This window comes from Dermatophagoides pteronyssinus, unplaced genomic scaffold, assembly GCF_027571235.1.
Source record: "Dermatophagoides pteronyssinus isolate colony J.1.1.1.1 unplaced genomic scaffold, Derpt_VIB-CSIC_2022.12 sq0033, whole genome shotgun sequence".
Taxonomy (NCBI): domain Eukaryota; kingdom Metazoa; phylum Arthropoda; class Arachnida; order Sarcoptiformes; family Pyroglyphidae; genus Dermatophagoides; species Dermatophagoides pteronyssinus.
In genome coordinates, this window is record NW_027461557.1 from 140,350 (window position 1) to 152,759 (window position 12,410).

Consider the following 12,410-nt stretch of genomic DNA (forward strand, 5'->3'; position numbering starts at 1 on the left):
TTGTTTGTTGTTGTTGATTGCTGACTTTTGCCGATTTGACCTACGAACTTTGATTAAAGATTCTTCATCTTCGATCGAATCGAATCGAATCATCTTTCATCATCATTTTCGAATGTTTTGTTTTTTTTTGTTGATTCGAATGCAACAAAAAAAAACAAACAAACATTCGATTTGCACACGCTCACAATCAACACTCACCTTAAATTCGAATGTTTTTTTTTTCTTCGCAAAATTCAAAGCCATTTTTTTCTGAAAATTTTTTGTTTTTCTGAAAATTTTTTGTTTGTTTGTTTGTGTATCTCTTGTTGATTCTTTCTAATTTGATCTTTTCCATATTGCGGTTTTTTGTTTGTTTGTTTGTTTTTGTGAAACGGTATTTTTGTTTTTGTTTTTTTGTTTTGTGAATGACGCAATTACCGCCGCCACCGATCTGTTCGTCATCATCATATTAAGAAGAAAAAGGAATATTTTTTAAAAGAAGAAACGAATAAAAGAAAAAATGCTTGTTTTGTCATCGATTGAGTTACCGAATGTTGATGATGATCATGTTGAACACGTGAAACATCTTGAGCCACAAACATTGGCTTTTATAACAACAACAACAACAACAACCATTCAAAATCAAAATCAAAATAATCATCAATTGCTTGGTGAAGGAACATTATTCATTGGTGAAGATAGGTATGGTTTTTTCGATCCTTTTTACTTTTTTTCGAATGAAGCTTTCCCCCTTAGTGATAAAGGTGTATATGATGATGGTGCCCGTGTTTTGCTTTTTGTTTGTTTGTATGGTTTTAGGTTGATGTCATTTCGATCTATTCGAATAACATCGACGCCGTTTTTTTTAGGACGCGCGCATGTCCTTTACACTTTGTGCTGCTTTTTTTTCCCTGAAAAAAAAATTTGTTAAAAAGCTTTTTAGTTAATGTGAATCTTGACTATATCCTATACATGTACGTTTTTTTTACTATTGCCTGTTTGTGGTGCCTTTTTTTTGTTTGTTTGTTTCCATCCAAGATGACCTCTTTACCACCACAAGATGTGTGTATGTGTATGTGTTGTGTAATTTCATTTTATCCTTTGTCTTTGTTGAATTTTTAGTTTGGCTTCTATCTAACTATCTATGTTGCTTGTTGTGGTGCCCTTCTTCGTTTGCCCTCCTTTGTCCAAAAGGTCATCGAGAAAGAGCGAGAGAGAGAGAGAGAGAGGTGCATTTAGCGCAAGTAGAAGTTGCTCGTAATATCATCGAGGTTAAGTTGTTTTAGTTGTTTGTTTGTTGTATAACGTATCACAGTGTGTGATAACAGTTATTTTGCCAAATGTAACCTTTTCTTCAAAAAAAAAAAAAAAATTCATTTCCACCTTGGCCTTTTCTCGTTTGAACTTTTTTTTTGATATTTGGCTTGGCTTGGCTTTGCTCACTTGTTTCTTTTTTTCTTTTATTTATGAAAACTAACTGTAAATATTTCTATTTCGTTTTTTCCATAAACATTCTTTGATTTTGTTTATCTGATTTGCTGATCAAATTGAATTGATTTTTTTTATTGATTTTTTGGTTTCACCATTTAATTAATTGTAAATCGATATTTTGGTTGTTTTTTTTAATCTATATTTTATCTTCGTATTTTTAGGTTCACCTGGCGTACTGAAAACGGACAAGGTTTTAGTTTAGAATATCCACAAATTTCATTACATGCTACATCAAGAGATTTAAATAATTTTCATTCTGAATGTCTTTATTTGATGTTTGAAAATAATAATAATATTATTTCAGCACAACAACCATCATCATCATCATCAAATGATGGTAAGTTTTTTCTATGATTCTTTGAATGTTTTTTTTATTTGTCCTTTTTTCCCTTTATATATTCTTTATGAAACAAACATACAGACAAACACACCTTATCCTTTTTTTCCACTTTTTAGATTTTCCTCCCCTTTATTTTAACCCATTGATTTCTTTATATTAAACAAAGAAGCCAGAAAAAAAACCTTAACCTTTTTTTCAAGTGATGAGTGTGTGTGCAATGATTTTCAATCGATGTAATTCTTTATTTCGTTGTTTTTTTTTCTTATTATCAAAAATTTCTAGTTGAAAAATACATCCACAACAACAACAACAACAACAACAACAACAAAATCAGCTTAACAGCTTTACAGAATACGACAGAATTATTATTATTTTGAAAATTTTTACTGTTTTTGTTTTTGTTTTTTTCATTTTTTTGACAATTCATACACTCCACACACACACACACACCTATATTTCTGTATATTTACATCATCAGTAAACAACAACAACAATTTTATTATTATTATTTCATAGTTTTATATTCATCGTTATAGCCACACACATTTTATATGTTATTCTTCTTAATCTTTTATCATTGATGATGATTGATTTTTTTTTGTTTTGACAAATAATAATCATTGAAAGGAAAAAGTTTTGTTTTTGCTTCTGTTTTGTTATTGATAATTTAAAATTTTTACAACAAAAAAAAATTGTTAATTGTTTGTTATCCGATTGTTTGTTTGTTGTTTGTTTGTTTGTTTAATTGTTTTTCGATAAACCGGTCAAGAAACACGAAACATTTGAAAAATTGTTATCCAATTCAATTATAAATTGTTAAAATGATTATTACATAAAACACCTAACCTAACCTACCTTATTGATTATAAATTGAATAATCTACATTCGAATATACATACCTCCTACTATCTTATATATACGATATTATACGACATAAAAAAACGAAACTCTCTTACATCAAATCCCGGTGAAATTCTACAAGTCATCATTATTAAATCAATCAAGTTCATTAACATTTTATTATTTGCAACAAGCAAAATCCTTATGACATTAACGTTACGTTATCTATCATTCATCATTATTATCATTATAATCTTTATCATCTGATTCATCGCATTGTATCGCATGCGTTGTGTATTCGCCGAAAAAAAATTGTTGTTGTTTTTTTTTGTTATTGTTTTTGTTTTTTTTTCGACTGTGATTGATATTATTATTATTATTATTATAATTATAAATATATTATGGCATCATCATCATCATCATCATCACAATATTCTGAAATGGTCAACAACAACAACAACAAATCAATGATTCTTAATGATAATAGTCGTTCAAATGATATGAATAATACCTATCAAAATATGAAATGTGAACCAGAAGATAGCCGTTCAAGTGGTGCTGAAAATAGTATCGGTGGTGATGATCCTGAAACAGAATTTATTAGTGTACCAACATCACCAAGTGCTGTTGTTGGTATGGGTATTGATTATAATTCACCATATAATTCTGGTTCAGAATATCAAATGATTGTACATAGTCCTAATGATAATGATGGTGGTGATGGTGGTGATAATAATAATAATGATAATTTAGATCTTGGTGGTGGTAGATCACCATCACCGTCATCATCATCACATCATAATAATAATTCTATTAATCTTAACACCACAACCATCAATAATAATAATAATAATAACCAAAATGCTAATCAATCAACAACAACATCATTATCATCATCATCAGCAACAATAACCGATCGAAAATCATTTGAATTTTGTGTTGTTTGTGGTGATAAAGCATCAGGTCGTCATTATGGTGCAATATCATGTGAAGGTTGTAAAGGTTTTTTTAAACGTAGTGTAAGAAAACAATTAAATTATGTTTGTCGTGCAAATCAAGAATGTGAAGTAACCAAACATCATCGTAATCGTTGTCAATATTGTCGTTTACAAAAATGTATACAAATGGGTATGCGTGCTGATCATTGTCAACCGGAACGTAAACCATTAGTTTTAGATAATAGTTCAACAACAACAGCAACAACAGTAACAAATTTTGCTACATCAACAACAATGACAACTACCGGTGGTAGTAATAATAATAATTGTTCAATATTGATGCCATCACATCAACAACAACAACAACAACAAAATCGTTCGACGACTCATCATCATCAACATCAACAACAATCATCATCATCATCATCACATTCACATTCGCCTACACCAAGAAATGCTTCAGCTGCGGCTGCTGCTGCGGCTGCTACTGCTGCAATGTTACGAAATTGTTCAACAACATCAACAAACGCAACAACAGCCGCAGCAGCGGCTGCAGCAGTTCAAGAAATGAATAATTTATTAGATAATAAAGCAGCATTATCGATAATTGAAGCAACCGCTTGTGTACAAAATCCAAATTCAACATTAAATTCACATAAAAATAATGGTGATCTTAATACATTGGCTAATGTTGTTTCTAATTTGATTGCCTTTAATAAACAAGTTAATCAATCCAGTCAACAACAGCCAATGATAGTCAATACTACGACGTCGGCAACAACGACAAATACATCCGACCAACATCATCATTCTCATCATCCGCATCATTTACAGTCAAATCCAACTATAGAAAGGTTATGGAAATCTGATATTGATGATGATTTAAATACTGAAGAATCACATTCGGAAAAAAGTATCTCTGCCAAAGATAATATTATTAGTAGTGATGTAAATTCTGAACAACGTTCTGGTCAACAACAACAACAACAAAATTTATTAATCACTAAAGCTGCATTTGATGCTATGGCTAAAATTGTTTCCGGAAGTAAAATATCATCTGATCAAGAATCATTATTTTTATATGGTGCAATGGATGCATTTGGTTGTGTTAGTGGTGAACAAGAAAATTGTATCGATTTTGATGGTCCAATAATTGGTGAACAACATTTCCTATTCAATTTAGCACCACCAATGGCACCAAATTCATTTATGTCATTACAATATATTTGTGAATTTGCATCACGTTTATTATTCCTATCGGTACATTGGGCACAATCGATTGCAGCTTTTCAAAATATGACACATGATATACAAACATCATTAATACGTGGATGTTGGTGTCAATTATTTGTACTTGGTTTAGCACAAACATCACAAGTCATGTCATTAGCAACTATTTTATCAGCAATTATAACACATTTACAAACAACATTACAACAAGATACATTATCATTACAACGAATCAAACAGGTTACTGATCATATTTGTAAATTACAAGATTTTGTTAATACATTTCAAAAATTACAAGTTGATGAACGTGAATATGCTTATCTAAAATCAATAATATTATTTAGTCCGGAAAATGTTGTCGGTATTAGTAGCATAAGCCAAAGACAGATTGAACGTTTTCAAGAAATGTGTGCTATTGAGCTTCGTAATTATGTACAACAACAACAACAACAATCAAAAAAGATTGAAAATTTATCACCATCATTGTCAAGACAAACAACAACAACAACAACAACATTAGATCGTTATTCAAGATTAATATTACGTTTAATACCACTTCGTTCATTGATGCCTTCATTAACTGAAGATTTATTTTTTTCCGGTTTAATTGGTAATGTTCAAATTGATAGCATTATACCATATATATTGGATATGGATGCTAAAGAATTTACTAATCAATTTCAAAATATAACAACAACAACAACCTCAACATCAACATCGACGATAACACCATCAACAACATCAAGCGGTAGTAATCGATTAAAATCTTCAACAACATTATCTTCAAATACTACGAATACGAATAATTCACGTGCTGAATCGCCTTCAAAAGCCTAGCTTTGAAAAAAAATATTCTTTTTCATTTTCATTTTGTTTTCGAATAATTTCTTCATTTTTTTTCACCCCGGTTCATATTCTTGTTTTTTTTCCATTATTCTTATTTTTCTCCTGTTCTTTTTTTTCAATCATTTATCTAGATGTTTTTGATTTTTATGATGATTATTATTATTATTATTCAATTTGTTATAAATATACAGATTTTTTTTTCGTTTCTCTCTTCTTCATCTACATTTTTCTTGTTTTTCAATTTCGAAATGTTTATCAACTCTTTTTTTCTTTCTCTGTGGCTCTGGTTTTTTTCATTCATTTCACATTTCAGTCTTTTTTTTCAAGCCAATACCTGTTGACACACACACACAGACAACCTTTAAATTCTGTAAAATAATTTTGACGAATCAAACCAAAATTGGCTGGGAGAAAAGAAACAGGTGAATTTTTAAACAAAATTGACACACACACAAACATTGAATTCCAAAATTTCAAAAAAAATTTTTTTGATCATTTTTCTTCATTTTATATAACTTGTGCAAGCTATTTACAAACAAAAAAATCAATGAAATTCTTGTTCCTCGATATTGTTTTTCTCCCATTTCCCCCCCAAAAAAAAACAAAACAAATTCATTTGATTCATCAACCAACCAACCAACAAATAGTGACAATTTCATTCTGTTTTTTTCTTTTTTGTTATTTGTTTTCATTTTTTTTATTATTTTCAAAAATCAAAAACATTCACCACATTGATAAATTTATATTTGATGATTAATGATGAAATTAATTAATTAATTGACTAAATAATAAAAAAATCAAATTATATTTGTGCAATATGAAATCAAAAAATCTGACTATATTTTTTCTTGTTTGTTCAAATTGCATGCAATTCTTTTTTTTTTCTTCCTTTAGATATCTCATCTTATTTTTTGTTTTGTTTTTGTTTAATCAATGCTGAAATAAATGTTAATCTTTTTTTCTTTTTGGTTGATTCGAAACAGATCAAGATGAGAATAATGATGAGGATGAGGATGATGATGATGAAGGAAACAACAATAAAAATATCATCGAATTACGTTTGGTTCCAAAAGATTTATCCAAATTGGATTTAATGTATCAGGCTTTATCTGAATGTCAATTAATGCATCCGGATCCTGATGATGATTTAAATCCATTTGATGATAATGATGATGATGAAAATGGTGAATTTTTTGGCAATTTTGGTGACGATAATGATGGCGATGATAATGACGATGGTCAAGGTCAACAACAAGAACAAGAACAGGATGATGAACGAATGGATTATACGAATGGTCAATTTGATGATGCTCATTAAGTTGAAGAAATATCCAGGCATTTTTTTCATTTTCATTTTAAAAATTCAAATTTTTCTAAATTACACATCTTTTTGGTTTCATTGGATGTATCATTAATTTTACTGGTTTACTTATTTCAATAACTAAATTATCTTCTGATCTAGTACTTTTGATTCCACTACTTTTCGTTAATAATGAACTATAGATTTGTGTTGTTGATAATGATGATGATTGAATATCACGAAAATCTAATAATAAATTAATTTCGATTAATGATGGACCGGACCAAACACCATATGATGATAATGAAATTTTTGTCATCAATTTATAATCATTATTACTATCATCATCTTTATCACTAATATTATTATTATCATCAGAACCTTCAATAGTTTTCAAACGAAATTCATTCAATTTTGGTTGAATCAATTGAATCTGTTGATCGGGATATTGAATCTAAAAAAATGAAATAAAAATTTTTACTTTCTTTTTTTAAAACAAAACAAAAAAATTTCTTACTTTGATTCGAATATTTTTAATATCTTTAACATGTTCTAGATTGGCAACGAATGGTACTTCCAAAACTAAACCGGCAGTAAATTTCAAAATTGTATCCATTTTTTCAATTGGTTCAACAATTTCACCTTTAGTCATGGATATTTTTTTAAAATCTTGTAATGCTTGTCGATCAAGAATATTACTAAGATCACATATTTTTGTTGTTGATGAATCAAGAAAAATTGGTTGTAAAATTCGACCAACAGTACCAGGCCGAGGTTGATTAAGTGAATCAATTGCCTTGAACATATCGTTAATAATTTCATCTAATTGAACACAATGTTCTTTTGATAACCGTTTCAATGTAGTCATTTCGGATAAAAATGCATCACATAAACCTAATGCCGAAACATTTGATCCATGAATAATTGCAATTAATTGTAATGCCATTGCTTTAATACGAGTTTGTTGTATAGCAATAATATGTTTTGGTTGTAAACCATGAAATAAATTTAACATTGAAAATGTTGAACTCAATAACTGTTGTAATGATGAACGAAAAACACTTGATTGTAATGCTGACATTAAAAATGTATTGATCCAATTGTTATTCGATACAATCTATTTATGTGAAAGTAAAGAATTCCGTGAATTCAATTGATTGATTGAGTTTTGAATTGGTGAACAAACCTTTCGTAAAGATATTTGACATTGAAGATATGTGGAAAAAAATTACAAGCCGGTTCAATGCTTGAATGTAATAATGAAAGTTTATGTAGATCGCTAATGAAATAAAAATGAGACAAAGACAAGATTAATTAGATGAAAATCGTTAATTTCTTGAACCGAATTAAGATAATACAAACCTTATTGCATTTGATAATGCTGACATTTGAACATTGAATTGAACAACATTGATGATTGTTATCATTTTGAACAAGATTTTGTAGACGTTGAAAAATTTTCAAAAAAAATTGATCACAATTTTCCATATCAACTTTTAAATCAAAATTTGCTGTTTTATCAAATAAATGTAAAATTGATGGTACCAGATGTGGATATGAACCTTTAAGATAAATATAATGTTTACGGGTATGTTTTTCCAATAATTCAATCATTATTGGACAATCTTGTGCAGCGTTGAATATCAATATCAAAATGGCAACATCTAAAAAAAGAAAGGAATAAAGAATTTTTGAATCAAAAATCCAAACAAATAAACTTACATTCAGGATCATCCAAAGGATTTTCAGGTAAACGAAAAAATGGATGTGTTAATAACAGTTCAGAAGTCAACGATAATGTTAAATAAACATTATTTTGTCCAAGTTTACGAAAACAATTCCATATTGATTCACGATCACAAGGATAACGTTTAAGATTTTCTTTTAAACTTGTTATTGTTGAACGTAATGCAACATTTGATGTAAGTCGACAATTCGACAGCATTTGATGTAATGCTTCACGAATTCCAATTGAATAATCTTCCAAAACAGCCAAAATAATATCAATTTGATCCTCACGTAGCGTAATATTTTTGCCGCTAATTTTTGTCAGACATTGTATAGCTTTTAAACGAATTTCTTGTATTTCATCATTAAACATATCGACTAAAAAATCTAATGATTGATTAGCAAATGTTGGATAAATTTGTGCTAATTTACATAATGATTCTAATGATGCCATACGTACATCTAAAGGGTTAAAATTTTTTAATTAAAAGTCACTTCTATTGATGATGATCAATCAAACTTACCATAAAATTCATCTTCTAAACCATGAATAAAAGCACCACAAGAACCAATACTCATTAATGTAACTGTTTCAGGATAGATAACTTCAGCTGCTGAATCATCAGTCCATTTTCGGCCACTTGACCATTCACCGGCTTCCAATGTTTCACGGTGTCGTTGATGAGCAGATTTTTTCTTTCGTAAATCAGACATTAACTTTTTATCCAATGTTTGATGTAAAAAATTCAAACTAACATCGGTAAATTTTCCCAATAATTTTGCCGCTTCAACACGAACAGCAATCGAATAATCATTCATCATTGAACAAAGTTTAGCGAAAGCATCATCAACAATACGAATTTGTTCACCATCATCCAAACAAACAGGACAATCTTTATATTGACAACTTAATAGCTGAATCAAACGCATTGCTGTAATTCTTGCCGTTTCATATTCATCATTGAGAAGATCGGTAAATTCACCATATAAACTTATATCTAATTCAATATTTGATTCATGTAAAATCATTAATGAATGTAGTGCGGTTGAACGAACTCTTGGATCATGATAATGACTAAAATCACGTAAAATTTTTATTATCATACCAACTTCTGATTGAAAATTCTGTAATGTTTGTGGATCATTTGTATTTGTAATCAAATTTGATAATTGAATTAAACATTCATTTATTGTTAGATAATTATTATCAGTTTGTTGTTGTAAACGTTTTTGAATTGAATAAAGAAAATCGGAAAATTCAATGTTTGACATTTTTCGGTTTGAAAACTTTTGCAAAATTCCGAATTCCAAAAATGAATTTTCGAATGTTTTGAAACATGCAGCATTCGATATCGAATCTCACCGATGATCACGGTATTTTTGAACGGTGTTTGGTTTATTTTTTTTTCGTTTTTGTCAACGTTCATTGTTGCTGCTTTGAAAATAATCGACGTGTCGAATAAATTTTTTTTTTTTTCACTCAAAATTTTTTCGTTTTTTTTCCAATATTTTTTATTCTTTAAAGAATTTTTCGAAAACAAACAAATATGTCAACAGCCAAAGAATTAGTTGATAATATTAATCAAACTGTTGTTGAATTGATTGTTAATCAAACTACAACTGGCGATGATAATAATGGTACAATTTCAAGTCGACCTAATAAAGGTACACCAGAAGGTATGGCAATGGCTTATGGTTCGTTGGTCATAATGGCTTTGATACCAATATTTTATGGTTCATTTAAATCGGTTGGTTATCATCGTGAACAAAGGGTAAGTAGAATTTTGTTTCAGAATTGAATGAAAAAAAATTTGATGATCCAATACTTTTCTAACCAAACCAAAAAAACATTCGATGAAGGAATCGGGCGAACAAGTTGAAGCAATGTCACGAAGAGAAGCCGCTCTATTCCCGCTATATGCAAGTGGTGCTTTATTTGGTCTTTATTTGTTTTTCAAGGTTTGTTTTTGTTTGCTATCAAACTAACTAACCATTAGATTAATCCTATTTGTTTTCGATTAACAGTATTTTTCCAAAGAACACATCAATCTTTTATTATCCATTTATTTTCTTATTCTTGGTGTTTGTTCATTGGCATCAGTTGTCAGTGATTTTTTGGATAATTTCTTACGATCAAGAAATATAACATTTTTCCGGCTGAATAAATATCATCTATTGTTGACACAAAATTCAGTCGATATGTTGAATATGGAATTTGATTCGAAAGATATTTTTGCTTTAATCGCTTGTTCGGGTGTTGGTATTTGGTATATTATGAAAAAGGTAAGTCGATTCGAATGAATTTTCTGAACATTTTTTCAATAATTTGTTTCCCTCATTAACAGCACTGGATCGCAAACAATTTATTTGGTTTTTCATTTGCAATCAAAGCAATTGAATTTATCAACCTAAATAATGTTGTTACTGGTTGCATTCTTCTATGTGGTCTATTTGTATATGATATTTTTTGGGTATTCGGTACTGATGTTATGGTTACTGTTGCCAAATCATTTGATGCACCAATTAAATTAATATTTCCACAAGATTTTTTGGAAAATGGTTTTAATGGTACACAATTTGCAATGCTTGGTTTAGGTGATATTGTTATACCTGGAATATTCATTGCATTATTATTACGTTTTGATGTTTCATTAAATCGTGGCCGTCATGTTTATTTCTATACAAGTTTTATTGCATATATTTTCGGTTTATTCCTGACAATGGTTGTTATGGTTTATTGGAAACATGCACAACCAGCATTACTTTATCTTGTACCATGTTGTATTATTTTTCCATTAATATCGGCATTATTACAAGGAGATTTTTTCCGTTTAATTCGGTAAGTTTTTCGTGGATGATAATTTCCAAAAAATTTCTCATCAAAAATTTTTTCCCAAAAACAGGTATAGCGAAGATTCATTGAAAGAAACACAGGAAAACGAATCAGACGAATCAACTGAACCTTCAACAACATCCAAAAAAGAAAATTAATTTTTTCCTCCTCTCTTCTCTTCTCTTCTTCCCCTCAACTCTGTTTCTTTCAATTGAATAAGAATAATTAAAAGAAAGGAAAAAAACTTTATCGAAGTATTTCAATTTCATCATCTTTTTTTTCAATTGAATCTAATAATTTGTAATTTGAATTAATAATTATAATAATAATAATAAATCAATGTTTTTCAAATTCGCATATATATTCTCCATTTCGATTTTTTTGATTTTCATTTATCTGGTATACCAAGTTCTTTATTTGTCCATTCGGAACGTTGTGGCCAAATAAATTCACCAACTAAATGACGCCAATCAGTAATGAAATGCCAACCAATCCACCAATACATTATACCGGCCAGAAATTCGGCCATCATTTTTTGTTTTGGTCGAGCGGGATCATAATTTAATTCTCGGTAACCGATACTGAAAAACAAAACAGAAAATCAAATTTCGTAATTAAATCAACAAAATTCATTATTAAAACGAAATTTTTTTTCTCTCAACTTACTAATGTGAAGAATTACGTTGATTTACGTTTCTTATTACTACTGATCTAGAAATGGGCCGAAGAAATTGTCGAAATGGTATCATTTTTAGGTTTCAGATTTTGCAAAAATTGATTTTGCCAAAAACCAAAACAAAAACAAAACAAAATCGAATGCCTGAATCATCAGCAGCTCTAAACCCATGGGTCAAACATCAAGTCATTCAATCGAGCGCCATCTAT

General features: G+C 29.2%; 5 protein-coding genes across 6 annotated transcripts in view; 3 read left to right on the plus strand and 2 right to left on the minus strand.

Annotated features, from left to right (window-relative positions):
• The first annotated feature begins 56 nt into the window (after nt 1–56).
• icln (chloride nucleotide-sensitive channel icln) lies at nt 57–7,015 on the plus strand. Its single transcript, XM_027344445.2, has 3 exons — nt 57–681; nt 1,632–1,807; nt 6,648–7,015. The coding sequence occupies exons 1-3, from the start codon at nt 500–502 to the stop codon at nt 6,980–6,982; spliced, it is 693 nt and encodes a 230-aa protein (XP_027200246.2). The 5' UTR covers nt 57–499; the 3' UTR covers nt 6,983–7,015.
• On the plus strand, nt 3,037–5,724 carry LOC113794327 (orphan steroid hormone receptor 2-like). Its single transcript, XM_027344443.2, has one exon. The coding sequence runs from the start codon at nt 3,052–3,054 to the stop codon at nt 5,653–5,655; it is 2,604 nt and encodes an 867-aa protein (XP_027200244.2). The 5' UTR covers nt 3,037–3,051; the 3' UTR covers nt 5,656–5,724.
• A 22-nt stretch (nt 7,016–7,037) lies between the features above and the next one.
• Nucleotides 7,038–10,074, minus strand: IntS4 (integrator complex subunit 4). Its single transcript, XM_075823676.1, is given in 7 exon segments — nt 7,038–7,418; nt 7,482–8,081; nt 8,151–8,194; nt 8,197–8,326; nt 8,399–8,628; nt 8,687–9,154; nt 9,217–10,074. Coding segments are annotated over 7 exon segments (2,601 nt in total). The 5' UTR covers nt 9,965–10,074.
• Nucleotides 10,075–10,131: 57 nt separating this feature from the next.
• The window catches only part of LOC113794264 (signal peptide peptidase), a 43,418-nt gene continuing 41,139 nt past the window's right edge, over nt 10,132–12,410 (plus strand). Inside the window, exons 1-5 of one of the 2 annotated variants that reach the window (XM_075823674.1) lie at nt 10,132–10,464; nt 10,553–10,651; nt 10,718–10,975; nt 11,038–11,531; nt 11,596–11,693. In XM_075823674.1, coding sequence (XP_075679789.1) covers nt 10,240–10,464; nt 10,553–10,651; nt 10,718–10,975; nt 11,038–11,531; nt 11,596–11,683 — 1,164 coding nt within the window. In that variant the 5' untranslated portion in view covers nt 10,132–10,239 and the 3' untranslated portion in view covers nt 11,684–11,693. Of the gene's footprint in view, nt 10,465–10,552; nt 10,652–10,717; nt 10,976–11,037; nt 11,532–11,595; nt 11,883–12,410 lie in introns of those variants that run through there. The other variant, XM_027344369.2, reaches the window with a different exon arrangement.
• On the minus strand, nt 11,751–12,336 carry LOC113794265 (NADH dehydrogenase [ubiquinone] 1 beta subcomplex subunit 2, mitochondrial-like). Its single transcript, XM_027344370.2, has 2 exons — nt 12,192–12,336; nt 11,751–12,106 (listed from the first exon to the last, which is right to left on the minus strand). Exons 1-2 carry the CDS (start codon nt 12,272–12,274, stop codon nt 11,914–11,916), a joined length of 276 nt encoding a protein of 91 aa, XP_027200171.1. The 5' UTR covers nt 12,275–12,336; the 3' UTR covers nt 11,751–11,913.

Excerpts from the sequence above, each read along its gene's own strand:
- icln (XM_027344445.2), top strand. The coding sequence starts at position 500 with ATGCTTGTTTTGTCATCGATTGAGTTACCGAATGTTGATGATGATCAT. Across the intron at positions 682-1,631 it reads TTATTCATTGGTGAAGATAG|GTTCACCTGGCGTACTGAAA; the intron begins GTATGGTTTTTT and ends TCGTATTTTTAG. Across the intron at positions 1,808-6,647 it reads ATCATCATCATCAAATGATG|ATCAAGATGAGAATAATGAT; the intron begins GTAAGTTTTTTC and ends GATTCGAAACAG.
- LOC113794327 (XM_027344443.2), top strand. The coding sequence starts at position 3,052 with ATGGCATCATCATCATCATCATCATCACAATATTCTGAAATGGTCAAC.
- LOC113794265 (XM_027344370.2), bottom strand. The coding sequence starts at position 12,274 with ATGATACCATTTCGACAATTTCTTCGGCCCATTTCTAGATCAGTAGTA. Across the intron at positions 12,107-12,191 it reads CAACGTAATTCTTCACATTA|TATCGGTTACCGAGAATTAA; the intron begins GTAAGTTGAGAG and ends TTTGTTTTTCAG.